This window comes from Ambystoma mexicanum, chromosome 10, assembly GCF_040938575.1.
Source record: "Ambystoma mexicanum isolate Mex_15411 chromosome 10, UKY_AmexF1_1, whole genome shotgun sequence".
Classification (NCBI taxonomy): Eukaryota; Metazoa; Chordata; class Amphibia; order Caudata; family Ambystomatidae; genus Ambystoma; species Ambystoma mexicanum.
Window position 1 is genome coordinate 763,053,572 of NC_090932.1, and position 21,127 is coordinate 763,074,698.

The following is a 21,127-nucleotide window of genomic DNA, read 5'->3' on the forward strand; positions in this document are numbered from 1 at the left end:
GGGCTGCTGGCAGCACTTTACGATATATAATTGCTCCTTTGTCTTGCTCCTGGCTGCTCCCTGTATTTTGCATACGCTTAGGCATTTGGCACTGATGGGATCATTACCTGCCCACTAGGTGGCCCATCAATGCAAAATGCCTAAATATATGCAAAAAGAAAGCTTGCTTTAAAAGTTTAGCCATGCTGTCAGACACACTGACATTTAAAGAAGATATTGTTTCAGTTTACCAAAGGTTTTTAAGAGCATAGTCACACTATAGCATTGTTATCCTGGTAATATCCCCAGTGCTGCTGCATTATCCACTTAAGTCCTTTATTTATATTTTTTTTTATATTTTTCTGCATGACTTGGTTAGATATGCAAGGATTCAGTGTCATTGGAGTCTATATAGAACATCTTCTCAGGGAGAGTTTATTATTTTCAAACTTCCAGTTGGCCATGTTACAATGTATTTAACATTCTTCTAATTCGGTTCATGTTGTTAATTACCCTGTTCAGCCCGCACAATATGCACACTTCCATCTGAAATTGTCAATCTGTAGAACAAGTGCCGGTAGTCCAACGTCCCCACTACCTACAATTGACAGATGTTGCAAACGGATGACCAAAGCCGTGCTGAGCTTAATCAGTAACACACATCTGTAAAAACAATAGGATATTTCTTAACAAGTAGTAGTGGAGACCCAAGGCAATCTTGTGGGCAACCAATTAAAACCACGTTTTGAACTTTTTGTACCCCATTTAGCCGTCTATGGTGATCAATTTCAACATAGATATACTTTGCGATCAGCAGCCAGGATTACCAGTTTTTCAAACGGCTCTCTGCCACAGGTTCCTGTCCACTCACAAACGGGAGACGGTGAATGCTCTATACCCGAACACTGTCTGCTCTACCGCCAAAATGGATTGCTATGTATTGAACATAGCCAGCCAGAGCCAGACGTTTATGATAACCATTCTTTAGCCAAGTTATGTTGCTATACAGCGTTTACTAACCAATCTCAAAGTGAATAAAATACAGTAGTGTAAAAAGAACATTTCAGGCCAGCATTATTTTGCATTCTGGGACTTCTAGTCTCCATTCAATAGAACAAGTGTTCTGTCTGCGTTATGTTTCTTACTTTTGAGACCTTTCCACAGCGTTCTAGGCGCACGCTTGTTTTTTCAGCTTATTTGGATGGGAGTCAGTTTATTTTTTTCCTTCCGACCTGGCAACACTGCCAGGGACCTCGTTGTACAAGCATCCCTGTCTCTGTGCAATTACTTAGTGGTGATGAGCCCCTAATCTAGACGGGGTCCTCTCCCACCACAGACTACTTCCACTTGATACAACAGTGCAGTGCCTGGGATTCCAACCCTGGTCGCGCAGCTGTGATACAAAACCTTAACCACAAGAATCTCAGATTGCCGTGAAACACTCATATTGACTTTCTATTGTACAGAACACTTGAACATATTTTTTAAATATAAAAGCTGCAATCCTCTTCTATTTAGCAAGCAAAAAAACATGTTCTCTTGGGAAATGCTCATTTGTCATGTGGACTTTCTTGAGATGTGAAAGACATCTTAAAAGGAAATATGCAAATGGCTAAGAGCCCCGATCCCCCCCAATTTAACCCTATTTATTTTTTTAAAGCACAGAGGCGAAGCACTGACCCCAAGCACTTAATTAGTTCTGCTAACACTCAGCTCAAGCTCAATTCAGAGACCACATTTACACACCTCCACTTCACTCGTTGATCATCTGCTCTCCACTATAGTGGCATTTGTCAGAACGGGGCAGGGAAGCCCGTGAAGAGGGGGGGGGGGGGGGAGAGAAAAAAACCGACAGAAAACGACCCCCCCCTCCCAAAGACATGACTTTTTCAGTAGTTCTCCCCTTCTGACATGCTGGATACTCTCATGGCAAGGGGCTCTCTCACCCCCACCCCACCATAATGATCAAGCGGCGCCCCTGTTTCGCACCCAACCTAATTCCGTACCTCCAACCTCTCCTTGTCCTTGCTGCGTGGCCCCTGCCTCCTCGCGTACCACAGACCTATCTCTCGCCCCCTGAGGTGCGGGGGCGGCCGGGGGCGCTCGGATCCACCGTCCTCATCCCGGGAGCCGCCCCCGCCCTGTTGCTGTGATGTCGAACCACGGCCATAGCCACCCCATCCTCCCCTTTCCCTGTCCCCGCCTCGGCGGTACGCATTGCCTCGGCGGTGTTCATAACTCATGGTTAAATATGTTACAATAGGAACGGGAAATGATGGCGCAGTTAATACTGTTGATACCGGCAGCCTGCGCCGGAAGTAAAACATTTGCCCGGGGTTACCTTCCGGTTTTGAGTGGGACCTGCTGCGAAGAATTCTAATCAAGAAATAAAGAGCTAATTTCTAAACTTAATGGTAGCACAAAATGAGGCAGCCGTACTGGTGGATTAGAAGCTATCTGGAAACAGAGAATATATAAGGGAACTGCTGCAAAATATGTACAGAATATTTCTTAGAGACCCTTACAGCTTTTAATTTTGTATACGTGAAAAGTGGTGTTTAAAAATGAGCGCTCAAGCGAGCTCGTGTAATTAAATAATATTAAGAAAGGCTAAAAATAATGCAATTGATATTCCACATACCAGTACATTCTCAAAGCTGTACTGATTCTAACTTTCCCGATTCATTCGTCCTCTTTGTAGCTTATTTCGTTTGTTGAAATATGGTACTGATTTTAAACAGAATAGGTATTGACGGAGCATATACACATCACTACAGATAGTAGGTGTTCATGTACGTTCAGAGGTTCGTGGTAGGATCCTGGAGGAGGAGAAACAGTGCAGCATAGGATGGGCTATAGAAACTCAGCACGGTCAAGGATTAATAAAAGGTGTTTGAGTGAGGTCGGGAGTGGGGTTGGTGGAGCAAGAGACCAGGCGGTTGAGAGTGGATGTTGGAGTGCAGTGCTGAGAAACTGCACAGTTGTGTAAGTGAGTGTGGGTAAAGTTTTGTGATTGTGTGTGTGAGAGAGTAGTGCCAATTAGGGTAGTGTGGTATGTAGTGAAAGGGTTTTGTGAAAAAGGGTCTGGTAGAGAAAATGGGAGAGAGTCAAGCGGGAGATAGGGTAGGGGCTATACAGTGCAGAGGTGTGTGAGTGGAACCAGCGTGGGTGGCTGAGAGAGAGAGAGGAAGGGAGTGGAATTCGTGGTAGTGGTGGGGTTGGAGAGTAGGGGAGGAAGGTAGTAGGAGGAGATGGGATGAGACAGAGAGCAAGTAGAGAGAGTGTCAGAAGATCAGAATACGAAGGGAGAGAAGGGGAGAGTGAGGGAGTAAAGAGTGGCAGAAGATCAGGACACAGGGACAGAGGTAAGGAAGATAGAGCGTAGGAGAGAAGGGCAGAGGGAGACTACTAGTAGAAAGGGGCAGTAGTGCAGTGTTAGAAGGAAAGGGGGAGTGAAGGGAAGAAAAGGAGAAGTATGGAGAGGCGAAATATATGAGAGAGTGGGAGAGGAGTGGAGTGAGAGAGAGAGTGGTGTGCAGAGTACATCTGGAAGTCAGACTATCAGAGAGATTAAGAACCCTTAGAAATTCCCATAGGGAGTTAGCTAGAGAAGGCTACTGCCTTTACGCCCTCCATTAGAGGCAGGTTGCGGTTAGACATTAAGGGTTACCTGCCATTGGTCCTAGATCTTGGGATCATTGTGGTGGCTATGGATGCCTGGGCTAGGGTGGACGGAGCCCACATGGATGATGCAAACTTCTCACTGTCTCCCTTTGCCAGTCCACCACAACTCATCCTGAAACACCTTTTGCTCAAACATGAATACATTCTAGAAATATACTATCATTATCTGTGGATTCTTGAATCCATCTGTGGCACTACGCATGCATGTGCTGTTTCAGTGTGGCTAGCAGTCACAATTTTTGGTGCAGAGTGCAGAGATTTAATCAAACAAAATGGTTGTCTGTGGAGTCTTTGTCATGACAGGAATGACCTGCGCCCCTTCTCTTTTTCAAGGTATCGTTTGCGGCCTCATGAATGCAAAGCTGCCTGTAACCATTTGTTTTTAGAACGATTTGTTTTTCAGAATACAATAACAGGCAATAAAAAGCCAACACAAGTAATTCAATTACAATATTAAGTTCCTTAACATTCCCTCACTGTCCCTCCCTCCCATCTCTTTCCCTCTAATTTGCTCACAAAGCATAAATATTATGTAAATGTGAAAACAATAAATGCATATACCAAAATGTAAATTGTACAAAGAGTGGGAAAGTGGGAATAAAAAGCATTAGTACCCCAGCGAGAGACAATCAGAATGCAACAAGCATTCTGATTGGCTCTCGCCAGGTCCCTACCCGGCCGGGAATCCCTCCGTCGGGATTCCACGGCCTTTGTCCCCGGCCATCCCCGCTCCGAGCCTCCCCGCGGCTGAGAGGCTGCCTTCGCCCCTCGCCGGGGACTCGGGTAAGTCTTTTATTTTTTTTTTAATTTTTACCTCCCCTCCCTCCCACCCGCCCCCCCCAACTTACCTTCTTGATCCTGCGTCCCCGGCGGGGGACGAGGAAAGCCTCCAGCCGTGTGGAGACTCAGAGCGGGGCCATCCCCGCTCTGCGCCTCCACACAGCTGGGGGCTTCCCTCGTCCCCCGCCGGGGACGCAGGTACTTTTTTTTTTCCTTCCCCGTCCCATTCCCGCCCTCCCAACCCCACTTACCTTTTTTTTAATCCTTTTTCGGAGCGGACGCGCTGGGAACACTTGTATTCCCAGCGCGTACGCTCCCGATGGCCGCCATGGAAAGGGAAAACGGACTCCGTTTTCCCTTTCCATGGCGGCGGCCATTTTCTTGGTCATTTTTTTTTTCTGTCCCAAAACACTGCAGCGTTGAAACGCTGCAGCGTTTCGGGACAGAAAAAAATTGCTTTTAGTAAACCGGTCACGCAAATTTTGCATGCCGGGATACTAATAGCAATAGAACCCTCGCGGCGGGGGCATTACCGACTCTCGTAATGCCTCGGCCGCTCGGGTTCTATTGCTTAATTAAGGCACAAACACTCACTCTATACAAGTACAAATCAATCAGTAAAACTTCAAGTACTAGGCAGGTTACATTAATAGATAGTTAAAATGAGTGCTAAGGTTTGATTCATATTGGCATGGAATGTGTGTTAATACTTGGAGTTTCACAGTTGAATTTGTAGTGATATACAGTGCGTGTTTATACTGTAACTTTGTTATTCCCATTCTTTGTACACTGGTTTTTATTAGATGAACCTTGACTATTGACTTTATAAGGTTTTTCATATAAAATATTAGTGTTTTTGTAGGAAGTATGGCATATAATGTGTGAGTGTTGTGGTGGGTTGGAAGAAGGAGTTGCACATACTTTGGACATTTCTCCAACTTTTATTAAAATAATAAAAATAATGCCTATCTTTCCCTATTCCTATAGGGGTATTCCCTGCCAATCAAAACAAATGAAGCTGTAAAACTGAGATCCTTCCCGTTGGGACCCCTGCTCCCGCCTTCTTCCCTTCACTCCTGCCTTCCTCCTTGGACTCTCCCCCTGCACCTTCAACTGAAGCCAGAAACCTTGGAGTCATCTTGGACTCCTCGCTTTCCTTCCTCCCTCACACTCAGGACGTTGCCAAGAAGTCCAACTGTCAGCTCTTCCTTCTCAAAGGAATTCTATCTTTTCTCACTTTCCCTCAGAGGCTCAATGTGACTCAAGCTCTTTTTCTCTCTAGACTTGACTACTGTAAAAGCCTCCTCCTGAACCTTCCTTCTTCCACTCTGCAACCCCTCCAGCTTATCTAGAATAGGGCAACAAGACTTATCCTTGGCTTTAAGCCCAGGGACCACATCGCTCCTGCACTAAAAAGTATTCACTGGCTCCCGGTTGTTGCACAGATTAAATTCAAATCCCTCAGCATCATCCACAAGGATGTCTGGGCTCGGGGACCACAGTATCTTCAACTCTATCTCACCAAATACTCTCCTTCTAGACCACTTTGCTCCTCTGGCACCAACTCTTTGTGTGTAAAGCGTTTTGCCAAACAGAGGGCAGGGGGTCGCTCACTTCCCTATGCAGGCTCCCTCCTTTGGAATAACCTCCCCCTCTCCCTGCGCCTGGAGCAGGATCTCCTCAAATTCCGGAAGCTCCTTGAGACTTTCCTCTTTTCCTCCTCCCCCTCTCCTTCTCTCCTCTGCTAATCTCACAAGTTGCTGAATCAGGGTCCTTGGCCCTTATGGATCTTCGGGGCCTTGACCTCCGACACCAATTCTTCCCAGCTCCTGTTCTTCCACAGCAATTTGCATCTGCATTCCCTCTGCTCTGGAGAATCGTGCTTACACCTCTCGCAGCCCAGGCCATGTAGCACTCAACATTCTAGCACTTCGTCCATGGCTCACCCACGGTTTCAGACTCCCCAACACTTACCCCCTGTTCCTTCTTCCTTCTGCACTTGAATGCTCTTAATAATCACAAGGCACAGTAGGTTTGTCTCCCTCCCTATTCCTCCCTCTGCTCTTAAATATTGTGTTGTAATTGTTGTAATGCAATTCACACTCTCCCTCCCTGCCCTGTGTGTGCTTTGAAACAGTATATTTTTATTGCATAAGCGCCTTACAAGCAAACAAACAAGCAATAAATAAATAAATAAAACAAGGTGCCCATTTGTCATCAGGATTTAAAAATCAAAAATGTCCACTGTCCAAAATCTAAATCTACCTATAACAACGAAAAAAATGGACCAAAAGAGTGTCTCGTTTAGCTCTCTTCGTTGATTCCCTTCGACTGTCTATCTTTCTTCGGCTTTGCTTCAGTGTGTGCTTGATTTGTGTTTTTATCAATTGTACAAAAGTCACTTTCCAGATACAAGTTCATAAAGATGACCTCCCTTTGATCTTCCTCTTCTTAATGATAAATCTCTCTAACTCCTGTAAGATGCTCATGGGTTTAATGTTCCCTAACAATAGAATAATAAAAAACAGTACTCACATAACGTTGCAGCTGCTCGCGTAGAAAAAGCTATAAACGAAAAAAAAATATTTGTTATCAATGGTCACCCCAACAAAAACAAATCATAACTAATACTCTCTGATCACGGCCTCCCTTTCAAACCATCCCTGGTGGTCTACTGACCCTCACCCCCAGTAAAAACACATTTGACCCTTCCCAGGGGCAGATTGCAAGATTGCACTAGCAATCCGCCCACAGGGAGGGCGACATGACAGCCCCCCCATCCATTTGGGGTTGGGGGGAGCCACCCCCCTTTCATTGTAGCAAAAATACTGGTGATCTAGTGGCCCCCCACCCAAATCTAAATTTACTATTATAATTGTTTTCATTATTATTTCTTTTTGCCCCCTTCCCTAGGGGCAGATGGGCACCCACCTGCCCCCAGGGGGCCAATACATGCACCCCCATGCTTAGAGGGGCTGCGCCAAGATTTCTGTTGACCCTCTCCCCCCACCCCAAAATGGATGGGGGGCCTCTCATGTAGCCCTCTCTGGGGCAGAAAGCGCCCCCAGGGAGGGCTACATGAGGTGCCCCCCATCCACTTAGGGTGGGGGGGAGAGGGCCACCCCGTTTTATTGTAGCACAAATCCTGGTGGACTAGTGGTCGCCCCACCCCCACCCAAATCTCCTTGTTTTTTATTTTTGTTTGTTATTTTTTTTGTCCCTTTCCCTGGGGCAGATGATCACCCATCTGCCCCAGAGGGGCCAACACGTGCAGCCCCATTCTTGGGGGGACCTGTGCCAAGATTTCTGGTAGCCCTCCCCCATCCCAAATGGATGGGGGGCATCTCATGTAGCCCTCCCTGGGGGCAGATAGGGGCAGAAATCTGTCCCCAGGGAGGGCTACATGAGGCACCCCCATCCACTTAGGGTGGGGGGAGAGGGCCACCCCCTTTCATTGTAGCAAAAATCCTGGTGGTCTAGTGACCCCTCCCACCCAAATCTCCTTGTATTTTTTTATTTTTGTGTTTGCTATTTTTTTTTACCCTTTCCCTGGGGGCAGATGATCACCCATCTGCCCCAGAGTGGCCAATAGGTGCAGTCCCATTCTTGGGGGGACCTGCACCAAGATTTCTGGTGGCCCTCTCCCCCCAACCCCAAATGAATGGGGGGGGCATCTCATGTAGCCCTCCCTGGCAGTAGATAGGGGCAGAAATCCGTCCCCATGGAGGGCCAAATGAGGTGCCCCCATCCCCTTAGGGTGGGGGGGGGGGAGAGGGACCTCCCTTTCTTTGTAGCAAAAATCCTGGTGGTCTAGTGGCCCCCCCACCCAAACCTCCTTTTATTTTTATTTTATTTTATTTTGTTGTTATTTTATTTTCTCGCTTTTCTGGGGGCAGATGATCACCCATCTGCCCCGAAGGGGGCCAATTTGTGTGGCCCCATGCTTTGGGGCCAGTGGGGAGATTCCTGTTTACATAGTAAGCAGCCCTCTCTTCCCCCACGTCACAAACAGATCCCTGGTGGTCTAGTGTCATTGCTGGGCATGGATCGTGTGCTCTGTGCCTGATCCGTGTCCAGAAACGCTTAAAAAAAGGTGCTGTTGGAAAGGGGAGCGTCTCCCCTTTCCAAAGACACCTCCCTCGATCTGAACGGCACAATAGTGCCGCAGCTCGAGGGGGAGAAAGGTGGAGACGCACCTTTCATTTTCACGGCGGCAGCCGAAAATGGCTGCCACAGTGAAAATTACTTTCAGTTTCATGTTGGCGTGCATTACGCATGCCGACGTGAAACTGAAGGAACCTCCTCCTCACATAGCGCTGGGGTTGGATTTCAGTTTTGTGCGATCCCTGCAAAGCAGGGATCGCACAAAATGAAGTGCCAAAAAGGACAAGCTATCTTGTCCTTGGCAACACAAACGTAATGTCAAGGACGAGATAGTTTGTCCTTGGTACTTAAGGGGTTAATAGCTTTCTGGTGATATTCTCTTATAGTCCTTCCTCTCAGTATTTTATGCTCCATTCGTACCCTCTGTCTTTTATTATGTTTAGGGCAGGGACGTAACACCTCCACCCCTGTGTTCACTCTACTCTGTTTGGTCTCTGGTTTCTTGTTTCAAGAGATCCTTGCATCCCATTATACTTCTTATTCTCAGTTATTAAGGGCAGTTTCCTTTTCGTCCTCTCACATAAAGTTATCCGGCTCCTTCCAAGCCATGACTTTAATATTTAGTGCCAGCGTTCTTTATCTTGTAACCTAGGCCATTTTGCTCTTTCCATCATTCTTACCTGTACATGACAATTCTCATAGCTTTCTTTATTTCTTGTATGTTTCTCACTGCCTCTTATGAAAGGTTCTCTACTCTTCTTTCCATGTACTATTGTTGACTTCTTCTTACCTTCCCCGCCCGGACTTTCTGGCTTTCTGCATGCTTCAGCCTCTAAATTACGATTAGCCTTGGTAGGTATTTCATAACAAACACAGTTTGGATTTTTCAGTGTTCCAAACTTAATTTAACACTCTACACAACTTTCATATTTTTTTCTTAACTTTTGCCGGCAGCCTCCCCCTTCCAAATATCTCCCCGGTACCTTCCCTTCAGTGTGATTGACTTTCTGTGGCTAGGCGCTCGCTTGGGTTTCCTTCTTCGAATTCTTCTCCCTCTGCATCATGCTTCAGCTCTGTCCTGTTCTCAGCGTCTCCATGAAGGGTATGGTTCATTGAGCCCTTGCTGACGGTAGGTTCCAGTACTCCCACTTATGCTGGTGTTGGGCGTAGTTCTTGGTGCGCCCAGTCCACCACGGTGCTTCCGTGGTCACACCACCAGCTTGGACGCTGCTCCGCCATCTGTTCAAGCAACGGTTCAGCAATTGCTGGTTTAGTAAGGTCTACGGCTTCTCCTCTTGGCGTTCCTTGCTTCTGCGATTGCCTTCGGCTCCGGGGCTTGAGGCTGCTCCACCCCTTCAAGACATCACCAGCTTGCAGGGCTTCCCTTGCGTACGGATCCCTCTGCCTCCTCCTGATCCACTGGTCTTCCTTACATACAGGTTTTCTGTTAAAGGCATAGTCCTCTTTGCTTCAGGATTCGTAATGAAACCAGAACTGTCTGAAGACAAAGGAACAAAGGGTATTTCATTCCTTGTTGTATGTAGTCCCATATATGCAGATACTGTAGGTTGCATAGGGAGTTCCTTGTGGGAATGGCAGTCCTTGTCCCCTAGGGGGCAGTCACTTCCAGTGAGGTCCCACTTGCCCAACCACTAGGGAGGGTCTTTGTACGTTGTATGACTATTTGCCATATGAGTATATCGGCCTATTCATTTTACGCATGTCTTCTAGCCTGTCTATATGTAGATGACTGGGTGGTATAAGTGCATGTTATAAGTGCTTGTATTCTAAGAGTGTTTGCTGTACAGAATGTGTGGGAGAATAAATGTTTGGGGGTATGGTAAGTGTGTGTGTCGTAGGTTTTTGTGGGCTTCATCAAGAGTTTGCCCAATCATGAGTCTGGCAGTATTTACCCCAGCTCTAAACTGGTGGTAAATGCACTAATTTAACACCCATTTTTTGGTTCAATTAGCGTGCGATATTAGCTTGCGATATTAGGTATTTCCCATTATCTATGGACCCAATGGGAAATACCTATTACCGCCCAACCCTTGATCCGGTGGTAATGGCGCCGGACCGGGTGGCGGTAATGCTATTAGCCTATGCAGTATCCCGGCAGTAATACCGCCAGGATACCACCCAACTCGTGATGAGGCCCTGTGTCTTAAGTGTGTGTGTTCTTAGAGTGTGTGGTGTGTAAATGTCTGGCATGTGCATATATGGTGCATAAATAGCACATGAGTGTTTGGTATAAAGTCGTAAACTGCACATGTCCTATACACCTCCTATACATATGAAAACCCACATTAAAGTGAGTTTTGAATGAATTTGGTATGAGTTTTTACACATTTAGGGGGCGTGTAAGAGTTCTACAGTTCGTACTTGTATGCAATTTATATATCTTGAAAACTGACATCAGTCAGTCCTGACTTTGATGTGAATTTTCAAACATATATTAGTTTACATGTAGGAAATGTACATCTCCTCAAGTTAGTGTACAATATGTATATGAGATGTACATTCATTCTGTTCATGTGTTTGTAAAGGCGCAGAAGGAGGAGACTGACTCACAGGTGGCATGCTTGTTGGTATACACTTTTAGTTAGTAAAACTATAGAGGAAACCTATCTCTCCCTAACTCTAAGAAGGTTTCCCTGCCTCATCTAAGGAACTAAGGATTTTGTCAGAATGTCCAAGTAAATAAAAGAGTCCACCACTGTGTGTCAAAATGCCTACTTCTGTCACTCACACTTTCTACTAATATTAAAGAGGTGGTGGATCTTCTTGGTCCAGACAAATGGGTCCCCGCTTCTGGACAATGGTCTATGGTACCAATTGCAGGTAGGAACCTCACCTGAGAGAATTAATCCCTTCCCCAGCTCTCAGTTCCTTTCCAAGATACAAAACAAAGTTCTAACTTGTGGTTTTGTAAAGTTCTCAGTTCAAATTAAAAAGGTAAAGTTCCAACTCAAACATCATTCTTTATTACCCATAGCTTACTCCACTATTGGGTCTCTGGAGAATACCTCCCTTTTCCGGGTATCTTGTTCTCAATACTTTCACAATGCTGAGGGAATGACTCCCTTCCCTAGGCTTGCCCTGACTCTGCTTCATAGTGCACACGATCAGGGGGTATGGCTTCCTTCACCCGACCTCTATTTGCTTCGAGGTATAGAAAACCAAGGGGGTGTTGGGGGCGGGGTTATGGCTTCCTTCCTCTGTTCTCTTTCAGACTCTTTGCCAGAGTTTATGAATGCCAGCAGATTGACTCCCTTCCCCAGGCCCTTCTCAGGCTCTTTATCAAAGTTCACAGAGGCTGGGGGATTGACTCCCTTCCCCTGGCTCTCCTCAAGCTTTCTGAGATAGTTTGCAATGCCAGGGGGAATGACTCCCTTATCCTGGCTTTGGTGTACCACGAAAATGTCTCCTATCTCTTGGTACTTTCTTCTCACAGTTCTACTCCACCAGGGGGTATGCATCTCTTCTCCTGGTCTTCCTTTCACCTTGTTTTACAGATTTGTAAGTGTGGTTCCCAGACCCCTAGGATTCTGCTGCTCTCCTTTGGGAGACCTAGTTCACTATCCTGGCAAGTGCTGCGCTGAAGAAGCAGATTTGTGATGTCTTTCTCAATAGGAGGCCGGTTCCAGACTTGTACTTCTCTCTCTGGTTGCTCTGATCAGACTGGCTCACTGCTCTGCCAGGTACTGTGCTGAAGAAGAGGATTTGTGGTGCTCTTCTCAATTGGGTGCAAGGTTCCAGATCCGATGTCTGTATCTCTTGAGCCCCTCCAAAGCCCCACCAAGTGTTCTGACAACTCTGTTACCTGGGAACGCCGGGTGGTGTGCAGCTTTGTCGTGTCCCTGTATGGGTTTCTGTGGTCTTTGCTCGCCTTTCCGTGTGCTGTGGCTGCTCTGCAGCAATCTGCTCCTCACCGGCAGAGTGTCTGCATCTGGCCACGACATCCAGAGGCCTCTGTCATCTGGAGTTGGCTCTCGTAGCTTTCCGGGCCGTCTGACCTCAGCGAACAGCAAGTGAGCTTCCCAGTCGGTCAGTAAGCCCCCAGGTCTGATGAACCGATGACAACTTGGTCTAACTGCATACACAAAAGTTGCATCGATTTTATTTTTGTCTACTCGACAATCCTGGAATTATTGCCTGAGCTCCATGTTGGGAGCATTGACATGAGTTATCACGCAATGCTTCATATGAGGCGCAGTGTGGAAAGGGAGAGGGCATGTGTCACTTTGTCTCATAATCCTTCTGTCAACCTTCAAAGTAATATGTTAACACGGACAACGTTTAACATCGACAGCTTTAATCTGGCCCTGACTGAGAGTGGTCACACTGGGGGTGAAATAATGTGGGAACATCAAAGGGATGTAAAGAGAATATTGAACTTATACTGGCAACATGAGCGTAAACATTTGATCTCAAGCAAATATAATGGAACACCAGGGATCACTTTCGATCTGGCTATTGCTAAAAAGAAAAAATAATGAAATACAAATTTACAGAGAATTAGGAGAAGTCAGGTCCTTAGTGTCACTGATAAAAAGAAAAGCACAGACAAGGCTAGAAAGCTATATAGGCACTGACTGCGCGACCATTAGTTTCATGATTCTGCATCTAGGTGGAAATGTATCAATGTCTTAATAAGAACCCATGATTCGAAAAAAATGTTGGCAGTTGATGCAGTTCCATATAGTAGGTCTGGCACCTAACGAAGTCTGTGGCATTTCTGAGCTAATGTGGAAAGGTTTCATTAAGGAGCGTTATTGGCTTGCTCAGGAAAATGGTTCTCTGCTTGTGTGTAAGTCACTCGTGGGTTCAGCAGTGTGGAGTTATGTTAGGGAGGCTGACTTAGTGGCGATTATCAATAAGTCCAAAGCGTCCCGAAACATCTGCACTGATCACATTTTTGGCAAGACATCCTGAAAGAGTTGTACTTGCACATATGTGAAAAGGGCAAGTTTCCATGGTCCTGGCAAGAATCTGTATTAATCCCTGTGCATAAGCAGGGACTGTGTATTCAGCCTGGCTGTTATAGACTGTTAGCTATGCTTGATTGTAGTACAAAGGTTTTTGCTAATTTACTCCTAGATATGTTAAAGGAGTGGTCTCCATCCCAACTGTTGTTACATAGTCATCAAACGGATTTTAGAAAGGGCCTCAGTACCATGCATCCAATTGGGGTCCTCTTCACCTTAATTTCGGATACCTACTGCTACACAGAGTCTTCTCTGCATATGTGTTTTGTGGACTACCGTGCAGCTTTTGATAGTGTGAATAGGACGAAATTGTGGACGAAGCTGGAGATGTGGGGGATTGACCCTTCCCTGCTATACTGTATAAAACGTTTGTATAATGATACGAGGGTGAGAGTCAGATTGTCGCAAGGGGATGTTTTATCTGAGCCCTTCCCCACTAATGTTCTGTGTAAAGCAGGGGTGTGTGCTTGCACCCCTGCTTTTCAATTCGTATATTGCAGATTTTGCACAGACTCTGCACAGGGTACGCAATCATCCACCCCATGTTGGCAGTGAAGACATCTCATGTCTAATTTACACATATGATACAGTAATCCTAGACAGGACAGCAGTAGGTTTACAACATTCCCCTAATGCCCTTTGTCAATATGTGGAAATTAGTGGATTATGTAGCAACACTGTGAAGACACAAATAATTACCTTTGGCAAAAAAAGCCCTATGTTGGTTCGAAGTTCAGCTGGTGGTTGGGGGCCACTAGACTGGAGCAGACCACTAGGTATAAATACTTGGGAATGAACATTACGGCTACTTCTTCTCTCACCTATTTTTCTGATGTCATACCCCCTAAGGCTTGGAATAAATGGCTGGCAATCAAGAAAGTAATTTATAACATCAGTGGCCGCTCTACAGAGGCCAGACTCTTGGCATATAAAACTGCAATTATTCCTGGCATATTGTATGAAACCCCTGAAGGGCCACTAATTGGTTGCCAAAAATTGAAGCCAGAATTTTGAGATCATTACTAGGCCTTCCGGTGTCTGTCCCGGTAGAGGCAGCTAAACTTGAGTTGGGCCTGCAGTCTTTGAGATCACTTTGGCTGGTGTTGGTTTATCAATTATGGATCAAAATCAAATATGGAGGACCCAAAGGGAGTACTTTGCTCAGCCAAACACAGACCCATACAAGGCGATACTCCCATAGCATTTCGTTCAAGGAAATGGAGAGATTGGTTAATATACACTGCAAAGCGATTGGACTGTATTGTATGTCTGAGCATGAGGTCCCTTTGTTTGTAAACAAACTGATCAGCAAAACTAGAAATCAGGCTGAGTACAGTCCCTTGGGCATCTGGCACACTTACGCAAGTATGCGGCTTATGCACGGCAGGGCTTGTTTCAAGAATCGCCAAGGAGCTACCTGGTTAAACTGCATGCTCCTCAGTTGATCCACTTTATCTTATATTTGCGTTTTGACACCATGCCAGTGCTGGATAATACGGGAGCATGGGCAGGCCAGGCATTCCTAGGGAAGCACGTTTTTTTGCCTCCGTTCAGCTTTCAATAGGTTGTCTAGGGAGCATCCTGCCTTATTGCCTCTGTGGGTCACAGGTGGAAACTACCCACCACATATTGACTCAGTGTGTAGCATTGAGTGAGAATCATGAGAAAGGCTATGCCAAGTTTACGACATATGGGTCTGACCAATTTTGGAGCGCGCTCTTCGGAGCGAGTCACCGGTCGTCACTACAGCAGCCCTTCATATATGGCAGAGGGCCAAAGCTAGGTTAGAAGCTTTTCTGTGTGAACGAACTCCACTGGTTATAATAGGATAATACTTATTTTAAGATCTTTTTAATGCTTAAGGCTTGATCAAATTGATTTTATTTGATGATATGTGCATGTTTTAGCTCAAAATTGTGTCTTGGGAGGATAGCTCAGCGGCAACGTGCTCGCCTTGGAAGCAAGACGGCACGAAGCAACAAAGGTTTGATCCCCGGGTCCGCGCTTAGAAGCCTCTGGGTGTTAAGCACTTTATAATCTATCATATTTATATTGTATTATTTGTTTTTTACCTATGAAGTTTGGTTTATGCATTTATATTGTATTATGATTGTTTTATCTAAGAATTGTGCTTTATGTATTAGTGTAAATGGTTGTAAGTCGCAACCATAAGCACTTAATACAAAAATACAAAAATAAAGTGATTCAACCTTTAGACGCTTACACTGACAGACAGCTTGGTGCTACTTGATATAACAAACTACCCGAAAACAGAGTGACCTTCACGAGATACCAATAACAAGCGTCACACTTGAACACCAAAAGTGGGACATAGGAGGAAAGAAGTGCACAGCAAGGGTCCCCATGGTCGTGAGGAAGATGGTGGAATTACAGAACCGCCGAAATATCAGTTTGCTCCCAGAAAATGAGAATTTATTGTGTATAGAGTGAGAGACACAAGATGTAGATCTGGACGCAAATCAAGTGTTTTTAATGGGTAATTAGTGGTGCTCCGATCACAAAGTGATTTAGGAATCTTGGTTGTACATTTAGTAATTATTTTTCATGCTAGGATTTATGCAAAATTGTAATTGTTGTTTTAGCCCTGATGTTTAAGAAGTAAGATACATCAGCATGGCTTTCGTAAGAAAGACTATGCTTGGAAAAAGAAATGTGGAACATATATAATTGCGCTAAATAATTAAGGCAAAAATAGATAAATGAAAAAAGAAATAACCAATAAAATTGAATAAGATTGGTAACGAGCAAAGAGTCCAGAGAATTGATTTGGCATTCAATTCAGTCGAAATTGATAATCTGTAAGATTCAAAAGAAAAATATTGGGTACAACTGTGTAATTGTGCCCAACAGCTCCCCAGCGTGCAGTACCACCTCATCTGCAGGGCATTTAGCTCAGAGTCTGTGAATTTGGGCTTCCTTAGCCTGAGGTCTGGGAGGCGTGCCTTTCCTTATTCCTAGGACATGTTGGATCTAGATATTTGCTGTCCAGATTGCAACAGGAAATGGGAAATTCAGAGTGGACTGAGTATTTAAAGATGGCCACCACCTTGCTTTCCTTTTCAGTGGTGATGTTATTTCCATCAGTGGTATTACTGCTGGATGTGGTGGTGTTAATGGTAATACCTTTGTATTTGGGCGGTATTACCACCCGATGATCATTGTCAGAGGTACCGTTACCACAAGTTGAGGGGGGAGTGCTCCTGTGAGGCCATGATACGACAGTTATTCCACAGGTCATTCCGGAGGTAACGGTAATACTGCCGGGATGGAATTACCACCATATTAACACCAAACTCGTGATGAGCTCCATTGTGGCACAGGGCATTTGCACCTTACCACCAGTTGCACCTTGCATCATTCCGAGTAACAGGGTTAAAAGACCCCAAGTAGAACCAGTATCTACCAGAACGCAAAATCAACTTAGACAGCACAAAAGATTGTATGCAAGCGAGAGTCCGAAGCATACACAATATTTTGAAGGGATCAACAAACCCACTGTGCCTTCTTTTTAATTTGCAGCAGCGCCTGAAGCACAGTGAGTGGCATCAGGGCCAAACATAGACTTGGATATTGAGTATCAGATGTGGGAAAGCTGCTGAATGTGAAATCTGTTTTCATGTTTCATGAACACTCCACACTATACATTTTGTGAATAAGCATGCAACAGCTCACTTTTGCTCTCCCTTTGTCTCACTGTCCATTTCTCTGCCAGCCATGCCTGCACTTATGTGATCACTCACACTACAATATTTATATTTTAAGATGGATCCAGTGGGTTACTTGTTCACTGCAGAAGAAGGGGAATTGTAAGGACTGACTGAATATTATGTTTTATTTTGTATCTATTATCAATTGTGAAAACAACATGGGTAGGATGACATTTTCACAGTTAGATTAATGTGGAACAGTATTGCATATTAATTGTTGCCCCCTTCCTTTGACTAACCAATAGACATACCTTTCCAGCATGGCCCATTGTTCTCCAGCCAAGTCTGTTAAAAGAACCTCTAACCAAAACTCTAGATGCCATCCAATAGTCCAGCCCTTTTCATAGGTTTATGAATGCACACATCAAATAACCTTCACCCTGTGTTCATGCCATCTCTAGTGTATTTAAATCAAGAGACTCAGACTCCTGACTCGGGAAAGGCCCTGGCTCTCCATGAGTATGGCAGTTGAGGAATGGTTTGGATTGTTGTCCATTAATATTTAGAGTTTTCGGTTGTCCAGGGCTTAAACCTTTTCACGTGTGTTACTATTACCTTACAGATAATTCTCTCCTTGAAGAATGCTCTGTCCATAATACCGTCAACATTAACTCTGGGCCCAAAAAGCCTTTCTCTTGAACCTTTCTAATGCAATAGATGCTCTATCAGGCACTGCATGTCTATGAACATGCAAAGACACATAGGAGCAAAGAAGTGCGGTTCCAAGGATGGTTTTATTCAGCATCTGATCAAGGAATGGGTTAGACTAAATGTCTATAGAAACAAGGGAAATGCTTACAACTAAGAAGGAAAGCCCTAACCAAACATTGTCAGTAATGGGACAACACAAAATGGGTGTTTGTAAAGGTGTTCCACACCTACAAGGATACATGTTCAAATCATAAAGTTCCTAACCTAAGATTAATGAGTCCTTATCCCTACTGGGACACCCTCCTCAACAAAACAGTGTCCAATGAGGTGGCCAACAGAAAGTTCCAAATGATAGTTACATAATAAGTCCTTAGCCAGTGGGCTAGGCTCACTATAACATACATGCTCCAAAGAGTGGCCAAAGAAATAGTTCTCAAACTCTACTCTCAACTGTTCATCCCTAGTCTAATACAATCAAACAGAAAGGTTCTCTGGGGAAGATGTTCTACGATTACACACATTTGAGACCCATTGGTCCTCTCGCTTTCACAATGTCTTTTTAAGGATTCTAATATGCTTTGGGTGGTTCAGATTTAAATTCTCAGGTTTTGCCTCAACCTTGCAGCCTTTGCTTTATGTTTTTCCCAGACCTTGGGTCTCTCTGCACTCACTTGAGGTCTTTCCCAGACCTTGGGTTTCTAAGCACTCCCATAATGTCTCTCCTAGAAAATTGGTTTCCCAGGATTTACACTGTGGGCCTCATTACACGGTTGGCGGTAAGGGTTAACGGTCACCATTACCGGTGACCGTTAACCCTTACCGCCTTACTACGAGGTCCCTTAGCGGGTTGGTACTTTAATGCCTGCTTTTAGCAGGCGTTAAAAACCAACCCGCTAAGGGACATTGGTGCTAATTACGGCACCGCAAATTTGCGGTACCGTAATTAGCACCTTCCCCATTCCCATTATGCCCTATGGGGCAAAAATGGGAATGGGGAAGGGCAATGGTGGAAGGGGGAATTACCGCCCCGCCAACCTTGGTATAGGGCGGTAATTCCCCTTTCCACCAAGGCGGTGCCGGTATTTTACCGGCATGGACCAAGGTGCTATTAGCACCTTGGTCCACCGCCTACCGTGTAATGAGGCCCTATGTCTCTCCGGACCTTGGGTTCCTCTGGATTCACATCAATTCTCTCTCATCCCAGAGCCTGGGGTTCTCAGGATTCTCTTCAGTAGCAGTGGGTATTTATCCCCCAATCCAATACAAGATTCTTTTCAGGCCGCCAATATTATATCACCCCCAACCCTTTACAAGGGTCTCTTCCCTTGTAAGGCTTTAGGAAGTCCTTGACCATCAGACCCGAATCTAGGGTTGTCCAATCATTCAGATTCTCTCATGTTGACCAGTTCTCTGGGTTACCTTCCTCCAGAGAAGCTGATCTAAGTTCACCAAAACATGTACTACCTCTTCTCATATATTGTATGCCCTGCATATCCACAGATCCATTGGAAGCTCACTGACCTTTTTCTGGCCTTCCATCTCTACATCCTTTCTTGGAGTACCCTTCTGTTATTTATGCTTATTTGATAGTCCTTCGGGGGTCTTAAGGTCTGTGTTGCTCCATGGAATTGTCTGGTGCTGCTGTGGGTTTGTTTTGTGGCTTCGGTTCACTCAGGGTTTGAGTTTCCTCCAATGGATTTGCAACTCAGTTTAATTAAGCACTCTGTGTTGCCTCATGCAGAGATTTTGCTCACCTTTTTGGTGCCAGTCTTTCGTAACAAATCTGGACAATTTGGCCCTTTTCCCCATGGGTGACCCACGCCCTTTGACGCTAGGGACGTGGGCCTGCAACGCAAGACCCTACCTAGGGTTCTGGGCAAGTGGAACCTCACCCTATTGGGGACAAGGACTCTCACACCACCAAGAAACTCCTTGTCCAAAACATCCTTTCTGCCTATATGGATGTTGGAAAGACTTTGGCATCTCTTGTAATGACTACATTCCAAAAAGATATTTGTCTCTATTGCCTTCTAGTAATGCTGAATGGCGCCTAAATGCTATGGTCAAGAAAGAAGGACACAATCCCTTGTATTCCAGTGACGTGCATAAGGAGAGAGACTCCTATAGAGGGAGTAGAGTAAGTCCTACGCAAAGGTATCGACGTCCTGGAGGGGCAGAGCCATGTCCAGCTATGGAGCCAGTGGTGACATGAGGAAAGCAAGACCCGCTAGCTGGGGGCTGGATGGCAAGTACCTTGATCGAGCAGGAGGCTCTGATCAAGGGGAAAGAGATGACAAGAGGAGAACCGTCTTCTTGGGTGGCGTGACCACTGAGGGGCAGTGGCGGGTATGGTGCTCAACAAACAATGCTGAGAGAGGAAAGGAGCTTAAGGTCCCGAACTCCACTCCGCAAGTGTCTTCCCCGCTGAGAGAGGTACCGACAGGGAAGCAGATGTTGGCAACTTGTGCAGGCGAGCGAGGCGTAAGACTGCTGGTTTCCACGAATACCAAAATAAATGCAGGTACAAGAATTTAAGACAATGGGCTTCATTACACGGACGGCGGTAAGGGTTTACCGATACCGGTAAGGGTACAAGTGCTGGTAAACCCTTACCGCCTTACTACGAGGTCCCTTTGTGGGACCCTACCTTAATGGCTGGTTTTACCAGCCGTTAAGGACGGGACCCGCAACGGGACCTAGGAGGTAATTACGGTACCACAATTTGCGGTACCGTAATTACTGCCTTCCCCATTCCCATTGAGCCCTATGGGGGCTCAAATGGGAATGGGGAAGGGCCATGGTGAATGGGGAATTACCGCCCCACACACCTTGGAATAAGGCGGTAATTCCGCCATTCACCATGGCGGACTCAGCAAAATACCGGCGGCAACCATGGTGCTAATAGCGCCATGGTTACCGCCGTCCGTGTAATGAGACCCAATGTAACGGGCATATGGTCCCACTAAAACTGAGTGAAAGCGATAGGAACACTGTAATTCAAGGCTGGAATAGCCACCAATGACACAAGAACCTAGTAAAACCGGCAGGCTGCCGCCAGAGTTGTAATTATTTCCACCGCCTGACTTCACGGAATCACCAGGGCATTACAACCCCAGTGGTCTGTAATGTCAGGAGCCGGAAAATGTTACTCCTTTTTCACATTTGAGTCCCATAGGGCGGAAGCACCGGTACTGTGTGCGACAGTGCCGGTGC

At 45.6% G+C, this 21,127-nt stretch overlaps 1 protein-coding gene across 2 annotated transcripts in view; it reads right to left on the reverse strand.

Moving 5' to 3' along the window:
* DHX36 (DEAH-box helicase 36) overlaps positions 1–2,298 on the reverse strand; it is a 1,119,030-nt gene extending 1,116,732 nt beyond the window's left edge. For both annotated transcript variants that reach the window (XM_069618410.1, XM_069618409.1), the window contains exon 1: positions 1,986–2,298. In XM_069618410.1, coding sequence (XP_069474511.1) covers positions 1,986–2,222 — 237 coding nt within the window. In that variant the 5' untranslated portion in view covers positions 2,223–2,298. The remainder of the gene's footprint in view (positions 1–1,985) is intronic.
* Positions 2,299–21,127: the final 18,829 nt, after the last annotated feature.